Source organism: Natrix helvetica, assembly GCF_964273705.1.
Source record: "Natrix helvetica genome assembly, chromosome: 6".
NCBI lineage: Eukaryota > Metazoa > Chordata > Lepidosauria > Squamata > Natricidae > Natrix > Natrix helvetica.
The window spans coordinates 10,401,563-10,426,745 of NC_138553.1; the positions used below are offsets into that span (position 1 = coordinate 10,401,563).

The 25,183-nt window shown below is 39.5% G+C and overlaps 1 protein-coding gene across 16 annotated transcripts in view; it reads right to left on the bottom strand.

Annotated features, from left to right (window-relative positions):
• PLEKHA5 (pleckstrin homology domain containing A5) overlaps positions 1-25,183 on the bottom strand; it is a 223,920-nt gene that overhangs the window by 34,789 nt on the left and 163,948 nt on the right. For 4 of the 16 annotated variants that reach the window (XM_081958221.1, XM_081958222.1, XM_081958213.1 and 1 more), the window contains exons 11-15: positions 22,722-23,178; positions 20,850-20,933; positions 3,270-3,332; positions 1,834-1,914; positions 1,548-1,697 (exon numbers count right to left, since the gene is read on the bottom strand). In XM_081958221.1, the coding sequence (XP_081814347.1) occupies positions 1,548-1,697; positions 1,834-1,914; positions 3,270-3,332; positions 20,850-20,933; positions 22,722-23,178 (835 nt within the window). Of the gene's footprint in view, positions 1-1,547; positions 1,698-1,833; positions 1,915-3,269; positions 3,333-11,565; positions 11,647-16,341; positions 16,396-17,172; positions 17,293-20,849; positions 20,937-22,721; positions 23,179-25,183 lie in introns of all 16 variants that reach the window. The other 12 variants (XM_081958216.1, XM_081958219.1, XM_081958215.1 and 9 more) reach the window with 8 other exon arrangements.

Sequence of the window (25,183 nt, forward strand, 5' to 3'; positions counted from 1 at the left end):
GATGTATAGCGAGGAGCCAGCTACTAGTTGAGTTGAGGTAGTAAATATGGGTGTTTGAAACATTTTGAGTCTGAAAGTGAAACATTCAGTATTTGCTCCCCATCCTTTGTAGGGGGGAAAAATCAGTAGTTTTAATTTCTTAATTTATGAATGTTTGACATAGGTGAGAAAGGACACCAACATTAACAATTAGTAAGGATTTTGCATGAAGATGTATGGACTTCAAGACCTGGTTGGGGAATTGGTTGGTTGGTTTTGGCTTCCAGGATGGAGCAGGAGGCCTTCCAAACCCAAAACAGGGCACGGGGGGGACGGGACACACACATGTGTGGCCGCCTGTGCCCCATTTTGGGCCTAGTAAGCCTACTGCACCAACCTGGAAGCCAAAAATGGGGGAGGGGGAGGGTGCATACGGGGAGGTCATGCGCCCACGCACAGGGCACACAGGGGGTCACACACATTGCATTATGGGTGTGGGCGTGTGGGTGCATATGTGCGTGCTTTCGGCACACAATGACAAAAAGGCAAGCCATCGCTGCTATAGGTATTCCACTATGTGGAACTGACTTGTGTGCCACACAGCTGTTTAAAAATAGCTGGATCCTTTAATTACAGGTAGTCCTTGACTTACGACCACACTGAGCTCAGAATTTCTGTTGCTAAGTGAGAAATTTGTTGACCTTTGCCCCATTTTAAAGACCTTTCTTGCCACCGTTGTTAAGTGAATCACTGCCGTTAGTAATACAGTTGTTAACTGAATCTGGCTTCTCCATTGTCTTTGCTCGTCAGAAGATTACAAAAGGGGATCACATGATCCTGGGACACTGCAACCATCATGAATATGCCAAGCATCTGAATTTTGATCACATGACCCAGGGGATATTGCAATGGTCTTAAGTGTGAGAAACAGTGTCGTAAGTCACTTTTCTCAGTGCCGTTGCAACTTCGAAGGGTCATTAAATGAACTGCTGTAAGTTGACTACCTGTAGTTGTCCATCAAAACTAAGTAGGTTAGTAGGTTAGTAGGCTGTGTTGAAGTCTAGGCATCTAAAAATAGGATGTCTAGCAGCAGATAGGAGTTTGATAAAGGGCAGCTTAGGGATAATAACACAAAAGAAGTACAAATGGAAATGGCAAAGGAAAAGGCTAGGGATCTGATTTATTTTGACTACGGAAACAAGGAACTGAAAGATTTGTGGTGATATATTTCCATGAGCGGAAATGACAGCTTAAATAAATATGTCATCTTGATGACCTCAGGATATTCTAAGGTAATTCATCTGATGAAGAATTCCAGTTTTTGCTAGAACAGGCCGTGCAGATTTTACCAATTTTTATTTTTTTTAAATATAGGCATTCATTCATTCCGCTGTAGCAAAATAATTTCCATCCAGACTTTCTAAACCTGCTACAGATTTGGCAAATCCAAGACGAATCGGTATTTGCAAGCATGTGGTAAGAAAAAACACGTAGACAGCGCTACAATAAGAGACATCGCTAAGCGCACCCGTGAGTTTTACTAAGGGAAAAGAATTGCATTTTCTTACCGCCGTAGCCCGAGATACTTCTCGGCAAGTGCTAAGCAGGCCATTCTGCAAATCATCCCTCTGTAAGATGACATTTTGTATGGCAGCTGGATTTTCTGCATTCATTTGTATCTCTTGGCTGGCCGATAGCAAAGCTTGCTCAAGCGTGTACTGCGGTAATAAAAAGAATAATTTTTTAATGTTCTGCATCATTGGACTGATTTCCTTTTTACGTCATTTATCAGTGTTCTGATAATAAAGCGTGCAAAATAACATAAATCTGGAATAATAAATATAATTATCCTACTTTTTCCTTGTGCAGCTGCTGAAGCTTCTCTTCGAGGGCCTGCACGACTTTATCTTGTTCACATAATCGGCTAAGCTTAGCCTAGTGCAGAAGAAAAGTTATGGATAATTCTTGCCAATAGCTGCTTTGAAATACTGACTATAGATACACAGACTCTATAAACACATGTGCGTGCAGAGACTGGGAAAAAATGTCCAACAGAGGAGCTTCACCTTTCAAGTCAAAATCATGCATTTAGCTGGAAACAGAATTTCAAACATCTTTATCAATCCTCTTAGGTACCATATTTTGGACTACTGCTCTCTCTGAAAGTGTATGTCTTTATCTGCACATAGAGATTAGTTTCAAGTTGGGCATATAATACAGATAGCCCTCAACTTACAAAAGTTCATTTAGTGACCATTCAAAGTTACAATGGCACTGAAAAATCTGACTTATGGCAGTTTTTCACAACCTTTGCTCCATCCTCCTGGTTACTTACGACCACAATTGAGCCCAAAATTTCTGTTGTATAGTGAGATCTTTTGTTAAGTGAGTTTTGCCCTGTTTTTTGACCTTTCTTGCCACAATCACTGCAGTTGATAAGTTAGCAACTCAGCTGTTAAGTGAATCTAGCTTTCCCATAGACTACGCGTGTCAGAAGGTCGTAAAAGGTGATCACGTGACCTTGGGACACAGCAATGGTCATAAATATGAACCAGTTAACAAGCATCTGAATTTTGATCACGTGACCATGGGGATGCTGCAACGGTCGCTAAGTGTGAAAACTGGTCATAAGTCACATTTTCCAGTTGTAACTTTGAATGCTCAGTAAACAAATGGTTGTAAGTTGAGGGCTACCTGTACTTCCATGTATAGACTGACTCATTTTGGTGCTATCACCTATGTTCGGGATGTCTAATTCATTTCATTGAGGGCCACATCAGGGTTGTGTTTGACCTTGGAGGGGGGCCTGGCCAGAGTGGGCGTGGACAACTCGACTTCACTGATGTGATCAAATGCCACTTTTGCTAGTAGTTTCTTTTGTTAGCACTCTGCTAGCGTAAACGGAGCTTGTGAAGGTTGCGTGTGGCCCTTCTGCGCTCAGTTTTCAGCTGCAATGGCCTCCTGCAGCCTTCTGCCAGGCAAAATGGAGCTCTGTTTTCAACGGCAGAGGCACAGCAGGCTGCGTGGGCTGGATTTAAGCACTGTGTGGGCCAGATCCAGCCTGCGGGTATTGAGTTTGACACCCCTGAGTTACGTGATTTATCTTCAATACCTGCAGAAGATATTGTACATTTTTCCTAATGGTTCAAATTTATCTCAAAGTATAACTCAACTCTGCTGCAAAAAGCTAGAAAGAGTTATTCGATTGTTCACTTACAAACATAGCAGTTTAATTTAAAAATCAAAATAAAATTTAGAAAATCAATATTCAGAGAGCTAACAGTACTTACATCAATATCCAGTTCTTCTGATCTGTATTTGTACAGAGTAGACCTACTTTCATCTTGCGTCAGCTATAATAAGGAAAAACACTGCCATCAAAACCACTTCACTAAAATCAAGTCAAACCATGCATTCCAAAGCGAACGATTAATTAAGCATACATTACTTCAGATCAAAATGTTAAGCACTTAATATGCCTTAATCAACACACACTATGTAAATTTCGTTCATAATGGATGCCAAATTTAGACTGTCAGAAAGGAGAACCGTTTTTATTCTTGCTGGAAGGCTTCCCCAAAGATGAAAACGGAATAGCGTATTATCTGTGAACTTCAGATAATTATCATAAAATAATCTAAATTTAGTTTTATTAGCCACTCAAATAAACAAGAACCCCCATGAAACAAATTAGGAGTGCATAAATCAGTGATATTAAAGATCTGACATCCTAACAGCAGAGAGTAAATCTGTATGTGGGAATTCAGAATATGAAGCTCCATCCTGCCTTTATTTTACCTTTCAGGAAAGCTCTGTAAAACTCTTGAGATGTATAGAAGAGGTTATATTCTCAGTTACATCTTACGACAAACAGAAATACAATTGCCTGTAGATAGGGCCCTACTATTCTGGGTGTATTTTGTCAAGTTTTCCTTTAAAAAATGCTTCTCACACAACAATGTGTATAAAAAGATTTCTCTGTCTTGAGAGGGAAGATGCACCAATAGTTAGAAATGTAAAACACTGGAGGAACGTAGGAAGTATTGAGAAGATAAGCATTTAGAGAAGAGTTCACTGCTACGCAGGGGCAAAATAGCCCATTCTAGATAAATAGATACAGAATGGGAATTTCTAAAAACAGCAGGAATGTTGGTTGCATGAGATTTCCCAACTTAGTTCTAGTATAAACCATCATTCTGATACCTCCTTCCTCAAGGGATATAAACTTCTAAATGGAATGGCAGCTAGTGCAATCAACTGTAGTGTGAAGGAAATTGTCTATGCCAGGGGTGTCAAACTCGCGGCCCAGGGACGGGGTACATCATATGTTGGCCATGCCCACGCCTGTTTTAGCGAAGGGGGAAAATCATGATACAACACGTGACGACGCCCTGATGACGCGAGTTTGACACCCCTGGTCTATGCCTTATATTAATTCTCACTCTACATTTTAAGACTGCTGATTAGCAAGATTCTTTTTTTAAAAAATTGTGAAACTCTACGGAATGGTTGCGGCAGAATCTTGTAAGAAAATCTATAACTTTTGCATTAATAAATGGCAGAGGCCCAATACAGATGTAATGTCCTCATGTGATTGTGGACGCTTCCCCATTCCTTTCCACTCTTTAACCATGATCTTGTGCTAGGCCTGAATCAGCAGTAAATTAATTTTATAATTAAAGTTAATTTTAGAATTAAAAGGATCGTCAGAGCTTAAAACAAACGCTTTAATATAAATTTGCAAAGTCTGAGGTAAAAGGACAAGTGAGTTTGGAGCCAAAGTGATGAACGAAGACACAACTTTATGGCCAGGAGAGTGGAAGAAGGGAAAGAGAAAATGCCTCAAACACATATGCCTAAATCGTTACATCTGTACTGAGGCCATCACAATAAACACTTCACCAAAGTTCTGAATCCTTCACAACATCACTTAAGTTATCAGATCTCAAAATATCAATTTCCCTCCTCACTTTCACATTCATGCACAGTATTTTTGTGTACGCAATTAGATTAGAAGCCTAACCTCATTGTGTTTAAAACAAGAAAACTGAAAAGACAAAGATGAGGCAAGGATTTAGCAATTCAAATATTTCAATCACAGAACAGATCCGCCAAAGGTTTTTTTTTTTTTTTAAAGTGTTTCATTTCAAGGCATCTATCCTCATGCAAATGCGCTTGGTGACAATCTGAGAGAATGCACTGTGCGTTAAAGCCATATAAATAACTTTGCTTTGAAATGAACATTTAATGAAATGAGCACTGGAAGATGAAAAAGCCACAGCACCTTTAAAATTCAGAAAGATTATATATTTTAATTTGGTATGAAGTTTAGTACCTTGTTTTACAAACCCACTTGAATATATTCTACACAATTCACCTTGATAGGAGAAAGAATTGAAGAATGGAAATATATATGTATATTTTAATGATAAAACAGATGCTCAAATATGGTTGATGTAAATCTGGCCGGGGTCTCTAAGGAGAAAGATATGACTCAATCTGCAAAAATTATAAGATGAAATATATGTCTCCAGCTATCATTTTTAATGAAGTTATAGAAAATTCTGAATCTTAATTACCTATTTTTTATATCCTAAAACTGAAGCAAATGCACTGATAATTGCCTAAACTTCTTGGAACAATATAATCTATCTAATTAACACTTTGTGTTTCTTAAAATAATGACAATTATCAACAGCATATTCTGCCAATCTCACATAGTCAGAAGGAATAATGATTCTTATGGAGCATTTGTCCATAATGTAATAATATGCCACACATCAATGACGCTGAAGTTCACATACTGTTTGCTTTCAAACAAACCATCATTTTCAGTTAGTTTTTATCTTTAAAACTGTTGATACTACTTTGAATTGAAGCACAGATTAACAATTATACTTTGAATTCAGTTATAGGCTTGGAATCAGAGGGAATTGGCTCCAGAGTATTTTAAAACAAAAATAAATAACAGTATCCTCAGTCTTTTTCAGTAGCTTGAAAATTATGTTCTAAGGAATAGTGCTGTCACGAGTTTTTCATTTTGAAAACTGCCAATGGTAAAATAATATTTCATGGAATGACAGCTTGTCCACCGTGTCTTCGGATCTCTCTCACATGTTTGAAAATGTTGTAAACGTCTACGTACTCTAAAATAAGGTCAGCTTAAGAGGGAAATAACTTTCCAAATGGAAAAAAGCAAATTTACTCTATTAAATAATCTAATAGCATCCATTTTTAGAGGATAGTTGAGGGAGGAATATTTGAAACTCAAAAAGAAGAGGCAGCAGCAACAGCATTTAAATCAGGGGTGTCAGACTCGCAGCCCGCGGGCCGGATGTGTCACAGACTGGCCACGCCCATGCCCAGTTTAGTGGAGGAGAAAAAAAGTTGTGAGACTTCACGTGACGACGCGAGTTTGACACCCCTGATTTAAATGATTAAATGATGGGCAAAATAGAGTGCCTTGAAGATAACTCATTCTGAAATCTAAGGAAAAGATAAAGGCCCCATTTCCAACTTTTTATTCAAAAAGTGCCTAGATGATTTAAGGCATGATCCATGTTCAAACATATAATAAAACCCCCATAAAGACTCAAGAAACAGTATTATCTAGTGCCCAAACAACTGTACTGCATACTAGACTGTCTATTACCTGCAAAACAAGTGATAGTGTTTTCCCACTATTTTAGGGCAAGAATCTCCCAACCACCGGTTGGTGGACTGGCACCTGACTGTCGGGTCGCGGATACAAGAGAAGCCCTATCCGCGAGATGCAGGTAGCATGCGAAACCACGCCCACTCTGGTCCATGGAAAATCCTATCTCTGTGGAAACAGTAACAGTCCCTGGGGTTCCCGAAAGGTGGGGGCGGGCACTATTTTAGGGTGCTGGAAATGGCTTAATGCCAAAACAGACACTGGCCCATCTAGTTCAAGAACTGTTTTGGGATGGCGCCAATTGCCGAGATCAAAACTTTTTTCACCAATACAGTTCTACTAGCTTCTCCTCAGAAAATACCTGTGTCCTTCAGGTATTCCATAAGAAACATGACAATTATATTCATGACACCTCACAACTTGATTTTTTTTTTTTGTACAGGCATAATTTTAAAATGTTGCTTAGAACTCAGCATGAAGCCTAAGGGCACTAGAAAACTTTGGCAACTTTGAGAGAGTAATGAGGGGAAAGAACCATTTCAAATGCAGTCAAAATGCCACAATGAACACATGGGATTTAGAACTACTACTTTTGATAGATTATAACAGCAATATATCGTATGTTTGCTAAGTACTATTTTAAAAAGATGAATTGATCATGATAGCTATTTGGAAATGGCATATATCAAAGCTAATATTTAAAATGCAGAGTTAAACAAGATGAGCCTTTGGATAGGTCCAAAGTGCCCTCGGGCTGAGGATTCTGGTATTACTAAGGGCTGAGAATAGCGGAAAATGTAATCAGTAGAATGTCTTCTTTCAAAGTGATGCCCTAAAACTATCATTTCCTATCTCATTCTGACAATATCTTTGCACCTGGAAGCTTAGTAAAATGAAATAAAACAGAATATTCCTAAATAGTTCTTGGCAACAAAGACAAAAATGGATTAACAAAAGAACTCCCTCTTCAAACTTTTGGACTTCACAAACAACAAGGCACTTCCCATAACAACTGCTTGGAAAGCATATCCTCTGCAGGGGCGTCGAAGTGGCAGCCCATGAGCTGGATGCGTCACACGCAGGCCACACCCACCCCAGCTCTGCGAAAGGGAAAAACGTGATGTCGTTTGACGGCAATGTGACATGGTGAGTTCTATGGATTCTAGGTTTGCAGAGGGCAACCAGATATTATGCTTCCATCAATTTCCTCAATTTGGAAACATCTGGGGGAGCAGGGCACCAATAATGCCAGGTTCACCCTCACACTGGGGCTTCCATACATTCTCCGCATTCACCGCATGGTAAGCTTCTGCCTGTCACCAAATTTAAAAATAAGTTATTTGCATTTTGTAGCTGATCATAAAATTGTTGGCAAACAACAGGCATGCGATGCAACTCAAAGTAGGAAGCCTCATGAGATCACAAGCAGAGATTTGAAAATCTGTTTCAACCACTTGGCTCAACCTCTTACGAATCACAGAGAGCCGTGGGCATCCGTGGGGGAAGGGGTGGAGAGAGCCAATGATGAAATGTGTTTTGCAGGGGTGGGTTCCGGCCGGCTTCACTGCCGGTTTTTTTGTGGACGTGCTTTACGCGTGCATGTTCACAGTTCGATTAAATTGTTCTGTGCATGCGCAGAACTTAAAAACAAGATGGTGCCACTGACCGGGGAACTGGTTCGGGGGCGTGGCAGGCCCGGTTCCAGCAACCCACGCCGCCATACCACTACTGGTTCGGCCGAAGCGGGCTGGAGCGGTAGGAACCCACCTCTGATGTTCTGACATCAACATGTAAACTCTTCTCCTTATATCCTTGCATATCACGAGACATGTGTAAAGGAGCAGTACTTAAATCATGACATGAGGTTCATTTCGCCATCTTGGTATCATCTTGGCCAGCTGCAGAAGCCTGGGCAGAGAATAGTGGCTTCTGAAGTGTAAGAGTTGCATTTAGGAGTAAAAAACTAGGAAGGAGTCATGCAAAGGAATTGCTCAGAAAATGAATTTTGGGGTGCTAACTTTTCTGTCATAAATACCTTGCTCATTTCAAAGATCACTTTACTCTCTCTTTTTATATATCCTTGCAGATAATTCAAGTATTTTTAGCTACTTGAAACTATGGGAACATTTCTGATCTTAAAGGAAATCATTCAGTGCAAGCTAATTGATTAAAAGCTGCAAATATATTTCCTCCAGTTACCATCTGGATATTCTGAATTAAATATTTGCAATCGCTAAAGATGGTATGTTGAAAGCCACCCCAGCTGTAGAGTAAGGAAGATGAGCTTGACAGAGTTATGCCATCTCTGTTGTCACGGTGTAAAACATACTTTAAGTTCATAACAGACAGTTACTGTTCAGAAAAAGTCCAGACAGACACCTCCCTAATTCACTGAACTAAAAGTAGGAGCGGGTTTAATAACACAATCAAACCTGCAAGATTCTGATATTATAAGGTATGCAAGGTTCTTCTCACACATATGTGCTAGTTGTTCCCGATTCTAGGGGGCAGTGCTCATCTCCGTTTCAAAGCCGAAGAGCCAGTGCTGTCCGAAGACATCTCCGTGGTCATGTGGCCGGCATGACTAAATGCCAAAGGCGCACGGAAGGCTGTTATCTTCCCACCAAAGGTGGTTCCTATTTTTTCTACTTGCATTTTTACGTGCTTTCGAACTGCTAGGTTGGCAGAAGTCTGATATTACAGCCACTCTCAATATAAAATAGCCTTCCTGTGGAGTTGATTTTTAGTCGGTCTAGTGTAACTGACACCAACAAGTGGCACTGAGCTGACCTTAGCTGATCTCAAAAAGCTAAACAAGGTAAGACCTCATTGGTACTTGGATCAGAATCCACCAAGAAATTCTAGAACCATAAACTAGATTGGGAAGATGGGGAAAAAAGACTTCTCACACAGAGCCTCCAAGAAGGGAATGGCTGTCTAGATGCCAAGAAAACTGCATGGGTGTATTCATATAACCACCAGGAGGTCAACCAGCTCCAGACAGCTGTGACCTATCCCTTCAAGCTTGGCAGGAGGGGGTATGAGAGGGATCATGCCATACATAGCAGATTAAACCTTGAAAGCAACTATTCCCAGCTGCACATTCAATTCAGCTTGCTTGCACATGCTAAAGATCCCCTTGGGTAGCTCCTTCCTCAAAACCCCACGTAAGGCAATCAGCTACAAAATGATTTACTGAAAGACAAATCAATATTTCCAGCTTGGGAAAAAGTGAAACTAGTTAAGTAAAGTTAAGCAAAGAAAATGATAGCAACGAGGAACCTGTGCTTTCTTCAGATTCTTTTCATTTTATTAAACTTCTATTAAATTCATTTTATTCATTCTATTAAAACCTTCCTAAGAATTTTATTTTCCATATTTGGCTGTTGATCGTTAGCAACCTATCCAGTCTCAGAGAAGTTTAAGAAAGTGAAGCCAAGATGTTTATTCACTGCAATATTGCACATTATACATTAGTTTATTTAAAAAATAATAATAACACGGTAATTCTCAATGGGAAGTGGTGTTTACTTAAAATCTAACAAAAGCCCACACATTTGAGCAAAACTGTAATAGCACAATGGTTGTTCATAAAGAGAACACCACGGTCCCTGAAGTTGGGGAATCTTGGCAACCACCAAGGTTGCCAAGTATTTTCCTAAATAGATTTATTTACACTGTTTCCCCAAAAATAAAACCTCCATGGATAATAAGCCCAATTAGGCCTTTGAACGCATGCACTAAAATAAGCCCTCCCCCAAAAATAAGCCCTCCCAAAATATTGCAACACAGCAGCAGCCATGAGGTGACCATGCTCACTGCCTCAAAACTAGTAAGACCTCCCCGAAAATAAGGCCAAGTGCTCATTTCGGGGGGGGGGGGTTAAAAAGAAAATAAGACCTGTCTTATTTTGGGGGAAACATGGTAGGACCTAGGAAACACATCTGGTTGGGCCAGGTTTATCTACACACCTACAGGGTCAAGAATTGTATCTGTCCAAGCTCTTTGTTATTCAGCTACTAAAGAAAGTTGAATGCTCTCTGTTCATAGGCATCAATGATCTTCCACGTTGGTCCAAGGTCAGATTTTGAGTTCAATTTGAGTTTGGAACTTGGGAGCCCCTGAGATCATAAATTGGAAAAAAAGGCTTTATGTGTAAAAAGGAAACAGATCCCCATTACCAATCAATTTATTGGGCATTCTGTGAAATATAGGATGCTCAAGTTTAAATGATTATCCCAATGATTTTCTAACAAATATGTTGATGTTATATTTCCATTCAGCATAATTTCATCTCTTTATAATCATGACTCAAGACTGGCTTTGTTTGCTGTGACTTTCTGAACATAGTGCTCTTAAGGAGCTATATTCCCCAGATCAAAATGATTTTGATCCTTTTTAACTCCCAAGAGCAACAAGAAAACGAGCAAGAGAAGGAATGCACGCAATTGTCCAGGAACCTATAACATTTAGTAATTTTTTTCCCCTCGAACAAAAAGCTGCCAGAAAATGACAACACGGCTGGCATGCTTTTGCATTAAAACCAAGATTAATTCCTTCAAAGGCAAAAGAAAGAATGAAAAAGGAGATTGCATAGATCCATGCTAGGACAAAATGTCAGAAGCAGAATATATGGGATTTACCTACAAAAAGCAGTCATTTGTTAAATATTCCAGAAAAGGGGGGGGGGAATAGGTTATCCAAAGGGGGGGGGGTACACTCAATACTCAAGGACAAGTACGTTCAGCAAAGCCATGCTAGTGATACTGCAACATTGTAGGAAGCATGGATGATTTGTGGTTTTCCAAAAGCAAAAACAGGGGAGGAACACCAATGTTATGGATAAACTGGAGGGGAACAACCAAAAACTGTCACTGAGGAAAAGTTTTGCAATGAAAAAAAGCAATTTCATTCACTATCCAAGACCTTACTTGATGGTATAGTTGTGGTCTTAGCGCCGAGTTCTCAATCATAGTGTGAACCAAGATGATTAAAGGTTCATTCTCTTTCATCTATTTCAAATCAGGAGGAGCATACAGCAAACATCAGTTTACAGCACGGCTAGATTTGAAAGACGACACTGTAAATATAGCCTCTACTTTAATTGTTTTCCATTAGTGCAGCAGTTTATAATTCCTCTCATGATTAGTAAACTTGTACATTCCAAAGAGCTCGTTTAAACTAAACTGGAAAAAAAATCTATGAATTTAAACTAGATTGGTGTACATTCCGTATTAGATAAAGCAATAAATATCATTAATAAGATTCTAGAAAGCTTCCCGAGACAGAACATAATTAATTGAGATGAATAAGGTGCTATTTTCATTACTCTGTTTACATAAACTCAGTTTGCAAAGATTAAGACATGTAGTAGAGTGTAGGATAAAAAAGCTGTGCAATATAAAGACCTGCTCTGGGCAAAATAGAGGTTTTTGGAGCCAATCTTTTAAAATCTAAGGTAGCAATGATGCACCAACTTGGAGATTGAATGGCTTCACTCATTTTTTTCTCTCTGTTAAAGTAGCTTTTTCTCCTCCCAACCCTAGTAGGTCCAGGTCTAGAGCTAAGATAAGTCATGTATGAAATATGGCCAGCAAGAATTGTGGTTATATTACTATTCTACGGCGTAAACTATAAGCTTTTTTTTAAATGAATGCCAATTTAATTTTCATATACATTTCCTGACCTTCAAAATAATATTATAAATATGAATATTTTTTTCTGAAAATAGTTAATGTATTTACTTCAGCCTCAATTTTCTATTATGATAACTGATGAGTATTTCATAGTATTTATTTATATTAGCTGCTTTGTAAGCCATGTTTGCTTATTACCGCATTGATCAGTAATAAAGTTTTGGAAGTCGTAAGACCAAACAGAAAATTCTGAATACTTTCAATTCATTTATTGGACTTTCTAGCTCCATTGGAAAAAAGGAGGATAGTTTGTTTCAACTAAAACATGGTATATCCGTTTAATACCATTCAAGGAAATGCACCAATATACAAATGGGATGTTAGTTTATATGTGTCCCTTTGTACAGATTCCACTGATCTATTTACTTAGGAAAAAGATGAAAACAACTTGGCATTGCAATATGAAAGCCAGGAAATAAATGGCAGAAGATACACACTGAAATGAGAGATGGGAACTGTTAATAGAATTGCAATAGCTGGGTAAGAGGTCAGTGCCAAACTATAGTAGATTTTCTATGTGTATGTGAGGAAGGAAGGCTGATCGCTTAACCAAGAGCTGTTTTTTCTTTTTAAATTGCAGAAATTTTTCCCCATTCTAACGATCTGTTCCAACATCATAAAAAAAAGGGGCTGTTACGTAATGCGACAGGTTTTCCACGCCAAAACTTTAATAAGAGTCAATTATATATTTTTCCTAAATACAAATAACGTTGCACATTTTCTTAGGTACCAATATTTTATTTTTGCCAATGATTTTGTGGCTGTTGTTAGTACAAGGGAAGACAGATTGCCTTTCAGAGTTTTAATTCATTTCTGTCAGTTGCAAAGGTTCTACTGCGTACCACAAATGGTAATGTGTGAACCAGGGACAAAAAACATGGATGTGTTTTAATCTCAGAGAACAGTTGGTTCCTATTGTTGACGTAGCAATTTCGATTTCAATCCATTTGCTTAATAATGATTTACTAGGAATGTCTGAATTAATGTAACACCAGCTCTCAGCTGTCAAAACTACCATCGTTTTTATTCAAAAATAGGCCTGTGATGCTCAGACTTCAGACAGGAAGTATGAAATGTCTGTTCAGGAGGTCTAGGAAAATTTGCCACAGCCGACTCGCTGCAATTCAACCCTGTATTAATTGTTTAATTAATTGTTTAATTCAAGTACTTTTATTATTAGTGATCATGTTTTTGTCAAAATTATTGTAACTCTTTCTGGATTGATTTTATTTTATTATTATTGGCCATGGGTCCGTCAAAATTAATTTAACTTTTGTGCTTGTTGAATTGCCTCACAGCGAGTTGACCGATTCTGTATTCAGGATAATAGCAGAGCCAAAACCCATAGAAGAAAATATCTGTAGCTGAGGGTCGAACTGTGGGGTCCTTGGTGCACTCTAAATTGGATACCTTTCTTGCAGACCCAAAGGTGCTTTTTTTTCAAGAGGCAACTGGACTTTCTTGTTTTCCTTTGAAGACGTTTTGCTTCTCATCCAAGAAGCTTCTTGGATGAGAAGCAAAACGTCTTCAAAGCAGACGTTTTGGGACAATTATGACCTGGATGACTGAGAATCTCCACAGACATTTTCTTGCTGAGATTTCATTAACATTTCTGCAATGTTAATAAAATGTCTGCAAGAAAATAACCAAACTTGGTGAGCACCAAGGATCCAGCAGAGCAAAAGCTTGTGCGAAACTGCGGCAATACATCTAAAAAACTCTGCAGGATACAGTTTCCTTGCAGATAGGGAGTCTCTGGAGACATTGACTTAATCGCAATTCCAGTGTGCTAAAACTAGGCTATTTCAGAGTTTCTGAGTGATCTGATCACTGATGTATTGAGATACGAGGGAAGAATGAAAATTGATGTCTTTCAAGGGTTATTCAGAGTGATTCCTAAAACGACTCAGAATAGAGTCCGCTCTAAAACAAATGTCTGAAATGAATGTAAACACAAGCCTACTGTATCTAGTCTGAATATTTTAAGCTGCTCAAAGATGAACATAAATCCAGCAACATGACTTAGAATTATTGCACATTAATTACCGCATGCATTGAAATCCAATTCAGTTTTCAGCATTGCTATGATAAGCAGGCAAACCCAGTCTGTCAAAATTTTGCAGACAACTGAAAATCTTGTGTTAGCGTTACGCAGAGCCACCATAAAACCCGTTTTTTAAATGAAGCAGGGACTTCCCTAAATTTCATTTCACAGAACAGATTTAACTGTCGTACCTTATTAAAAATATATGTTTCCTTCAAAAACATATTGAGCAATATATTGTACAATAATATGAAAAGCAGCCTCTTCAAGGAACATGTGATGTTAACAGCGCTACTTAGGGAATGCTAATCTGTTTTTAGCATCCTTGAAAATGCTTGCCATTTTCTCCTGCAGATTAAGAGTTTGTAGAAGTGTTTCAATTCAAATGGTTCCGAATGTATAACTTTTATTTCTGGGCAGGCTGAATGAAAAAATCCTGCAAGTTTCTTGCTTGAGACGCCGCCAAAATTCTTAAGATATGAAGTTAATTGAGTTTCATGTTTCAAACTGTTTTAATGGAAACAGTATGAACACTCTGACTGCACATCACAGCAGCATACATTGCAAAATGAAGACCAACCTTTACGTTTCGAGTAAAAAGTTTATAAAACAAAGATATTTTATGTTGGGTCCAATTAATAAAAATGTTGGCCGGCCTCAGGTAGACAACGTATCCCCACTGCGGGCTAATGTTGGCTCAGCAGCATTTCAATCAAAAATTTAGCTTTATAATTGCAAAGACAGATGGTGATGATAAAGGAAAAGTAGAAATCTCGAAAGAGCTCCCAATTTCTTTAGCAAAGAGACAACAGTCACAAAAAGATAATGGCAAGATTTTCATCTTTGTCAGCTGCATTTGGTGAAGCCTGTTCTAAGTAAGGGAAAACATCTGCAGTATATAAGTATAATGGCACAGACTTGTGTTCCAAGTTTAATAATAATATTTAATTCAGAAAACAAATAGTCAGTGGAAGAAATAGAATTAACTACCCCTAAAATGTCTTAATTCCGCCATTAGCATTCTAGAGAAGGACCACACAAATTACAGGAAGTCCTCAGCTTAAAACCATAATTGTGAGTGGCGCAGTGGTTAGAGTGCAGTACTGCAGGCTACTTCTGCTGACTGCCTGCAATTTGGCAGTTTAAATCTCACCAGGCTCAAGGGTGACTTATCCTTCTATCCTTCCGAGGTGAGTAAAACGAGGACCCAGATTGTTGGGGGCAATAGGCTGACTCTGTAAACCGCTTAGAGAGGGCTGGAAAACACTGTAAAGTGGTATATAAGTCTAAGTGCTATTGCTAAGTGCTATAATTGGGAACAGAAGTTCCACTGCTAGGCAAGGCAGTTTTTAAGTGTGCCAACCCTGATTTTACAATCTTTTTTTGGCAATGGTTGTTAAGTGAACCACTGCAGATGCTATTAGAGTCATGTGATCATTATGCAAACCTGGCTTCCACCACTGACTTTGTTTGTTGGAAGCCAATTGGGAAGGTTGCAAACGGCGACCACAAGACCCTGGGATGTTGCAATCATTAAATGAATACATGCTGGTTGCCAAATGCTAGAATTTTTATTGTGTATCACTGGGATGCTGTAACACAATTGTAAGTGTGAGAACGGGTTGCAAGTCACTTTTTTCAGTGCTGTTATAACTGCACTGAATGGTCACTGAACTGAACTGAAACAATCACTAAATGAATGGCTGTAAGTTGAGGATTGCATGTAGTAATTTATATAGTGCATCCCAAATGATATGGTACATTTTGGGGGGATCTAGCAATAGACCAATAGAAGCAAGAGAGGTGTCTTGGCAATTAAAATTGTGCCACTTAACCGCTGCAGGAACTTTTTACCACTATTTTAAAACGGTAGCAGGATTTCAGCAACTTTGTCAAGTTCCAAGTGACAAAAAAGAATCAACATATTGTTAAATATAAACATACAAAAGAGAAGCTATAAGTCCCACCTGATGGTCCAAATAAATAGCATTCCTTTGGAGATGATGAGAAAGAATCTCATTCTAGCAACCAGCATTCAGAGAAGAAGGAAGGAAGGAAGAAAGGGACAGATACGAAGAGGTGAAAAAGTCATTCAAGAAAGAAAAGGACACCACACATCTTAACTTTTAACAACAATGCTTGCAGATGTCATACGTAAAACTCAGTGAAAACTGAGAACTGTAAAACTGATATTGGCCTTTAGATGGATTAAGTAATGTTTCATTGGCATACAGAAACTAAAATTTTAAAAAAAGTCATACTGGCCTTTATTAATTTTAATGAGTTAATTTAATTAGTGAGATTAAGTTAAATCCGTTTGCTATTGCTCTCAACAAGTCATATTAGCTACAAAAATTAGCTTTCAATATTAAAACAAAATGAAGAAAAAAACCACAATACATCATGTTAAATCTATTCAAACTATAAACCCTTTGATACACGTGGATGTATTTCCTGCAGCTAAAAAAAACCCAATTTGTAAGTTGTCTCAGGTTCGAGAAAAAGAGAATGAAACACTTATGCCAGATTGTATTTGTGGCCCTTTCTCACCTATTCTAGTTTCAGAATTGGGTGTCATCTAGAAATTTGTACAATTTAGAGCTCATGACAGCAAAATGCCTTTGAATTACTCTCTTCGTTTGGAGATCAATGTATCTCACACCAGAACTCAAAGGGTTAATAGCAGAACACCACAGAGAATCAGGAAAGTAAAATCCACAATTAGGAGATGGCGGCCCAAGGCTACAGTGTTGGAATGAGGGAAAATGGCACATGAGAAACATCACTTCATAGCTGACCTTTGGACTGCTGGCCTCAAGTTTTAGCTGCATGAGTTGTGCTAATGTGTGTTCCCGGATACTACTCAGTTCGGCCTGCTGCCTTCTCAGCTTTATAAGCAGCAGCGTGAGCTCCTCTGGCTAAAGGAACATTGGGTAAGAAGCCAACAGTGGAAAATTAGTTCATTCTTGTCCTAGACAAAACTTCGGTTTTACACTTGCATTCAACAATGCTAGCTAGTATAGTATAACCAAGTTATGTTAGTCCCTTTGGAGTAAGGGAACCCATGACGCTTTCCAACAAAAACAGTCTCAACCAGGGGGAACCAGTTTGGAGTAAATTCCTCCAGTGAATCAAATAGAAGGATGACAATGGGTGTCACTGCAGCTAGTTTTATTTTGTGCACATGGTAGTCAAACTTGGTTTGGTTCCCATCCCACAAAGCTGGGGAAAAAGCCATGAAGAGGCTGTGTGTATCCAAATGTCTTGATTATTTTCTCAGAAAAGTATGGAAAGCTATGGAAACTGTTAACTGATTCTAAGGGTGGGAAAAGAATAAGTCATATATAATGGAAGATGGCAGACTCAAAATACAATTCGCTTTCTTCTTTCATTTAATACAGACCTTCCCAAGTTTTCCCCAGACCATTTCTCAGCACATTCTCCCTAGTGGTGGAGGCAGCATCCAGACTGGGTTAACCTTCATCCAATCATATTGAGGACTGGGTCTTGTAACAAATTTTAAACTCCGCCCCTTGTTGCTAGGTAGAGCCAGCTTTTGACTCAGTCTAATCAAGAGGACAGTTGCGTTATCGCTTTGATCCGTTGTGAAATTAATATTCAACACTTGTGAAAGATTAAAATTAAGCGAAATTGGACTCCTGCGCCTGCTTGGCTGAGCGGAACGACCGGGCTAAAGGTCCTTGCGACCGGGCTGTATGGTCAGAGCCTCTAAGCCCTGTCAGGGCGTGCAGTCTGGATGCTGCCTCCACCCTAGGAGAAGAGGCGTCTCAGGTAAGTACCAACGCCCTTTTAAGCTACAACTGAGGGCACAAAAGCACGGCTTGAAGTTTGAGGATCAAGGATAAATTGTGATAGAAAGCAAAAACACCTTGAAAGCAATCAGTGTGTCACTGATTCATAAACTTGCACCCACAGATAGACAGCTGGTGTGTAGGCCTTTTTGAATCAAACAGCTACCTTATTACCCTGTTTCCCCGAGAATAGGACCTCACCGGATAATAAGCACAATTGGGCTTTTGAGCACATGCGCGAAATTAATCCCTCCCCGAAAATATTGCAACACAGCAGCAGCCATTCTCGCCGTCTCCTGCACCTCGAAAATATTAAGACCGCCCCAAAAATAAGGCCAAGTGCTTACTTCAGGGGTCAAAGGAAAATAAGACCTTGTCTTATTTTCAGGGAAACATGATATTAAACTATGAATACAGCCAATGCTTCAAAATAAGTTATTTTTATTTGATGCAGTTTTAAACAAAATCTTATGTCTGGAGAAAGAAAAAATTGCTCTACTTTTCCACAAGCTTCTGGTGCCAAGGAGAATCCTAAACTTGAATAATTTAAGACAGACGATTCTCCTTCACTCAAGTGATCTAATTTGCTAATTTGCTGTTATGTGTCCTTTGCTTAAACAGAAAAAGTCATAATCGGGTTAATAACATTTCATACATATGACATTCTATCGTGGATCCCAATTTCAGCTATTTACAGACAGCTTTATCATTACTTGTCTTTTTGACTATGTTAGTCTTCCATTTCCAAAACTGCCTCCTTTATGCTCCTGAAGTACTGCTGAGATTGATGTAAGTTCCCTCCATTTTAACAGAATAACAGAGCTGGAATAGACCTTGTAGGTCATCTGGTCCAACACCTCCATCCAAGCAGGAGACCCTACACCATTTCCCATAGAAAATATCCAGTCTCTTCTTCAAAGCTTCCAGTGGTGTAGCTCTCACGGCTTCTAAAGGCAACTTCTGTTCCATTGGTTGATTGTTCTCACTGTCAGAAAATTCCTCCTTATTTCTAGGTTGAATCTCTCCTTGATCACTTTCCATCCATTAATCCTTGTCTGGCCTTCAGGTACCTTGGAAAATAGCTTGACCCCCTCTCTGTGGCAGCCCCTCAAATATTGGAAGACTGCTATCATGTCTTCCCTGGTCCTTCTCTTCACTAGACTAGCCATGCCCAGTTCCTGCAACTGTTCATCATATCTTTTAGCTTCCAGTCCCCTAATCATCCTGATTGCTTTTCTCAGCACTCTTTCTACAGTCTCAACATCTTTTTTATAGTGTGGTGATCAAAACTGGATACAGCATTCTAGGTGTGGTCTTTCTTACTAAGGTTTTATAGAGTGATATTAGTATTTCTACAAATGAATCTCATCACATTGATTCATGTATCAACAACTCCCAAATATCTTTATAGTCACCAAACATTTATCTTTTCTGTATAGCAAACTGTAACCTTTCTATAATGTGCCATGTTTAATTTTCCTGAGCCAAGGACTTGTTCTGATATCTGATGAGAATATCCCATTCTTTGTAGATGCATCTGATATACAAGAATAGGGCTGGTCAGAAGCCTTAGAATTAGGCCCTCATTTTTTTTACAGTTTTAGATTTGAACATCCACATTGCATGGTGTTAGACTTAAAAGTATATTCATAGCACACGATATTACCAACTCTGATTGTATTTAACAAAGCCCAGCAGAGGGAGCTATCTTATCTATGTTTTATACTAATAAACTATTATTTCCTTGAGTATTTTGAGTGGAAGACTTTGCGTATTCTACTACATGCTTACATCTGTGTATGTAATCCATCAGTATTTCATTTGAAGAAAAACTTAAAATACACAAAAACATACTCAAAAAGAAAAATAAATAAAATGTAGTCATGGTTGAATTAAATGAATTTTGGGAAAGTCTGCCGAAATCTATAATCTGTGAACTAAGTCTTTAATACATAACTGTCAAGTATTTCCAATGATGTGAATAAAATTTCAATTACAGGGTAAATAACTTCGTCACAAGACAGCACAATACACAACCAATTGCCTAGAACAGCAATTTTTCTACCTAGTTGGGCCTCCCATTATGAAATAATAAAAACCTTCAGTAACTGGCATTTCCTCTTTATCATTCAATGGTAAGTGAAACAGACAAAAAATAAAATATTTAAAAGTGCTCTCTACTGTTGTCCTGGAAGTGTCTACATCCTTCCCTAACAGGTCAAACAACAGTTGAAACCAGAGGTGGTATTCTACTGGTTTGGACCAGTTCACTCGAACCGGTAGCAGAATTTGCAGGTGGCCCCGCCCACCCTCCCCGACTCTATGGCATCCCATTTGGGGCCTTTTTTAGCAAAAAGCGGATTCGGGGAAGACTGAGCGCATGCGTGGAGGTGCGCACACTCACATTTGAGAACGGTAGGGAAGGTAAATGACTAACACTCCTGGTTGAAACAAAGTAAGAACAGATTACCCTTGCAAAATTTAAGGTGCGCAGACAGAATTGACTTGTGGGAAAGGATATCCTTTATTTCCCGAATGAATCAGGACAGGAAATTGCATTTAATGTGGACCCCGCAACTAGAACAGTTGTCAGGCTGTATACTGTATTTTATAGGTTGCTCTTAAATAAAAAATGATGGGCTAAATATAAAAATGCCACTCACAGTTTTGCCTTGCAAGCTCTGGGGAGTAATAGGCTGTACGCTCAAGCCAGCTGGAATCGACCTTCTGTCAGGGACAAAGCCATGCTGCTATGGGAGGGGAGGAAAAAAAAACCACAAAATAAACCATGGGCATTGTAATTTAGGCCTTAATAGAACCAAAAGTTAAATGAAATATTTTTAACATGCTTTTCCGAGTCAACTTAGGATTTATGAAAAGAGTCCAAAGTGAAGGTGTTGGTTAATATTTTGTCAGTACAAACATCCTGAAATGTTGCACTTTCATCTCAAAACTTTGCAAATAACAAGTTGTTCTGGAGAACAGCATCTTTTTGATGCTAAAAACCATATTTATAGTAGCACTTATTTGCCACCTTGTTTTGAGGAAGATCTCAAGGCAGCGAATAGATAAGGAAAATTACTACAGAGGCTCAAATGTGTCATCCTGACATATTTATTGGTATGCTTTCCCCCTACACTTTGCTTAAAACTTTCAAGAGTTTGGGAAGCAGGTCAAGAGCCCAAGCAGGAGCCCCTACATCATTTCTGACAGGTGGCAGTCCAGTCTCTTCTTGAAAGCCTCCAGTGATGAAACTCCCACAACTTCCAAAGGCAAGCAGTTCCATTGATTGATTGTTCTCACTGTCAGAAAATTCTTCCTTATTTCTAGGTTGAATCTCTCTTTGACCATTTTCCATCCATTATTCTTTGTCTGGCCTTCAGGTGCTTTGGAAAATAGCTTGACCCCCCTCCTCTCTGGGACAGCCCCTCAAATATTGGAAGAATGCTATCATGTCTCCTGTGGTCCTTCTCTTCACTAGACTAGCCCTGCCCAGTTCCTGCAACTGTTCATCGTATGTTTTAGCCTCCAGTCCCCTAATCATCCTGGTTGCTCTCCCCTGCGCTCTTTCTAGTCTCTCAACATCTTTTTTATAGTATGGTGAGCAAAACTGGATGCAATATTCTAGGTGTGGTCTTAATCACAGCTCTCTTCCTAAAATATCAATATTTGGAACAAGTATCATATTTATAGTTACAGGTAGTCCTCAATGTACGATCCTATCGATCCTGGAATTGTAGTTGTAAGTCAATTGACCAGAGTCAATTTTTTGACCAATTTTGCTCTCCTCTGCACTCTTTCTAGAGCAGCGATGGCGAACCTTTTTTGGCTTGCAGGCCACAAGTGGGGGGAGCGCGGGGGGGTCATGTGCGGCCGTGCCGCACCCATAATGCAACGCGCGACCCCCCAGTGTGCATGCATGCACAACGCCTCCCCATTTTTACATGCTTTTTTTGCCCTCCCCAGAGGGTCGTTTTAAGCGTTCCGAAGGCTTCAGGGAAGCCTCTGGATGGTCCCTGAAGCCTTCGGAGCACTTAAAACGACCCTCCGAGCAACCCGGAAGTCACTTCTGGTTTGCTCGGAGGGTGGTTTTAAGCGCTCCAAAGGCATCAGGGAAGCCTCCGGACGGTCCCTGAAGCCTCCGGGGGGGTGGGGGAGGCTCTTTTCACCCTCACCATGCTCCTATAAAGTCTCTGGAGCCTGGGAAGGTGAAAAATAGCTTTTAAAAAGGTGAACTCAGCTGGCCAGCGTGTGCATGCGCGCTGGCCAGCTGACAGGGCAGCTCCTCGCGTGCCTTGACAAATGGCTCCATAGGTTCGCCATCACTGTTCTAGTCTCAGCATCTTTTTTATACTGTGGTGACCAAACCTGGATGGAGTACTCTAGGTGTTGTAACTGTTGTAAGTAGAGGATTATCTCTATTATAGGCAAATTGCAAATAAGAGATGGCTGTTCTACAGTGGCTGCTATTTATCTGGTCTATCTTTTAGAAGGACGTAAATTGCAGCAAGTTGTAGAAAGCAAAAGCCCCTCACCTTGTTATGATGCGGTCTGTGTCTACGCTCAATGGTGACATCTCCTCTTTGTACCGGCGAGGACACTTCTGACCTGTAGTTCCTCTGAGGGGAGTATCCTTGGAAACCTGCTATTGAACCATGGGAAGGTGATGTGGGAATCAAATGCATTGCTTGATCAGATATATTAATCATGGTTTTGGGGCTACTTAAAGTACCGTGTCTGGTCAGAGTCGTTTGCTTATTGTAAAACTGCCGTTGTTGCCATTCGTAGAGTTGCCACATGGTGTCATCTCGCATCGATCTCCTTTTATCTTCAGCTGGCAAGGATCCAAGGGTCTTATCGTAAACACTGCAAATGCTATCTGGCCTGGTCTTAGTATTTCTTGGAAGAGTGCGATAACCTTCTGGATAACGAGGTACGACTTGGGCTCGATGGCTTGGCATATTCCTTGGTAAAGTCTGATAAGAAATTATGCTGAAACAAGAAATCTCCGTTAGTCGATTTGGGAAATAAATGGGTACATTATAAGTAACATTTAAAAATTCTTTCCCCACATTTTGTCTCTACAGGTAATTTGGTCTTGCACTCTAATTGCAACCTTAGGTCAAACAAGAGAGAAGTTTATACTTTACTCTGTCCATTCAAGCCAAAAGAGGCTGCTCTTTAGAGGAGATGATACCACTAGCAATCCACGTGTAAGTTATGATGCAACTACTAGAATTTCACATAGTCTGACCAATAATAATTGCAGTTTCAACCATGTGGGAGGTACCAATTGGAGAAGTTCACATTAATGTATTTTTTTAAAATATACACTACCAGGGATTGCCAGAAATATCACTTGATATGAGTCAATCCAAAAGTGATCAATGTTACTAGTTGCAGTTATTAGTTACTAGTTGCAGCATCCCCCATGGTCACGTAATCAAAATTCAAATGCTTGGCAATTGGCCTGTATAGGTAGTCCTCAACATACAACAGTTCATTTAGAGACAGTTCAAAGTTACATCGGCGTTGGAAAAAGTGACTTATGACCGTTGCAGCAATCCCTTGATCAAAATTCAGACACTCGGCAACTAGTTCATATTTATGACCGTTGCAGTACCCCGGGTCTTAGGATTCCCTTTTGCGACCTTCTGACCAACAAAGTCAATGGAGGAAGCTGGATTCGCTTAGCAACCATGTTACTAACTTTAATAACTGCAGTGATTCATTTAACAACCGTGGCAAGAAAGATCGTAAAATGGGGCAAAACGCACTTAACAAATGTCTCGCTTAGCAACAGAAATTTGGAGCTCAGTTACGGTCGTAGGGCGAGGACTACCTGTGCACGTGAAGGAGTGAGACAGAGTTCTTTATCCAGCTTCCTCTAACCCAGGGGTGTCCAAACTTGGCAACTTTAAGACTTGTGGACTTCAACTCCTAAAATTCCCCAGCCAGCTCTGCTGGCTGGGGAATTCTGGGAGTTGAAGTCCACAAGTCTTAAAGTTGCCTAGTTTGGACACCCCTGCTCTAACCTAATTTCTCTCTCCCTTTCTGTATCTAGCATCTCCTACTCCCGAGATAGTTAGGCTTCTCATGTAGCTGCCTTTGGCAAAGGGAAGGTAGGCAGAGGAGAATGGGGCAGGTTACCTTGCTGCTACTATGACTCAACCAAGTCCCAATTCTCACAGGAGTAATGGGAACGGGTTTGCAAGTTGAGTGCTTGTTATAAGTCCTCCAGATCAGCTCCTCTGCTCTCCCAAACAAAATTCAAGTTTAAAAATAATAATAATAATAATAATTTGATTTCCGCAAACTGCTTTGAAATTATGGAAAGGCAGGATAGTCACTGTTAGAGATTTTTTACGAGAAAGAGATTTGTTACTTCCTTGGGAGCAATGGGCTGATTTCCCCGTTCCATTTTCACTCTAGATTTTATTGACTTTCCTGAAATTAATATTATATTGTTTTCAAATAGCATATGTGGGCTTGTCAAGGGGGAGGACTACTTTTCGTATTTCCTCAAAGGCAAAGCAGGCATAGATCCTGCTGGTTTTGACAAATCCACTTTAAGCAAAGCCATCATTTCTAACTATACGGTCCGTGCTAATAATTTCATCCATATTTAATTAACAAGATATTCTCTGTGATCAAAAGGATTGGCTTTCTGCCAATTAATAATGTGTTGTTAATAGCTTTTGCCACTTTTAACATTTCTACAGTGGGCTGAAATTGATTGGGAGAACAGCCAAGGCAATGAATCTGATAACAGCATTAAAGGATGGGAATCAAATGACAGGGGTTCCCATTCCCTACGTCTGCCTAAATTTAAAACAATGGCATTTGATCCAAACATCAATTTCTCCTTGATATGTTCATTACGTAAGAGAGTAATGTAATGCAACCTGTCTTGCTACAATCAGAAATTTTCTAATCACATTGATTATAATACAGAAACCAGACATTGAGATGGACTAGGTCTAGAGTTTGTTAAAGA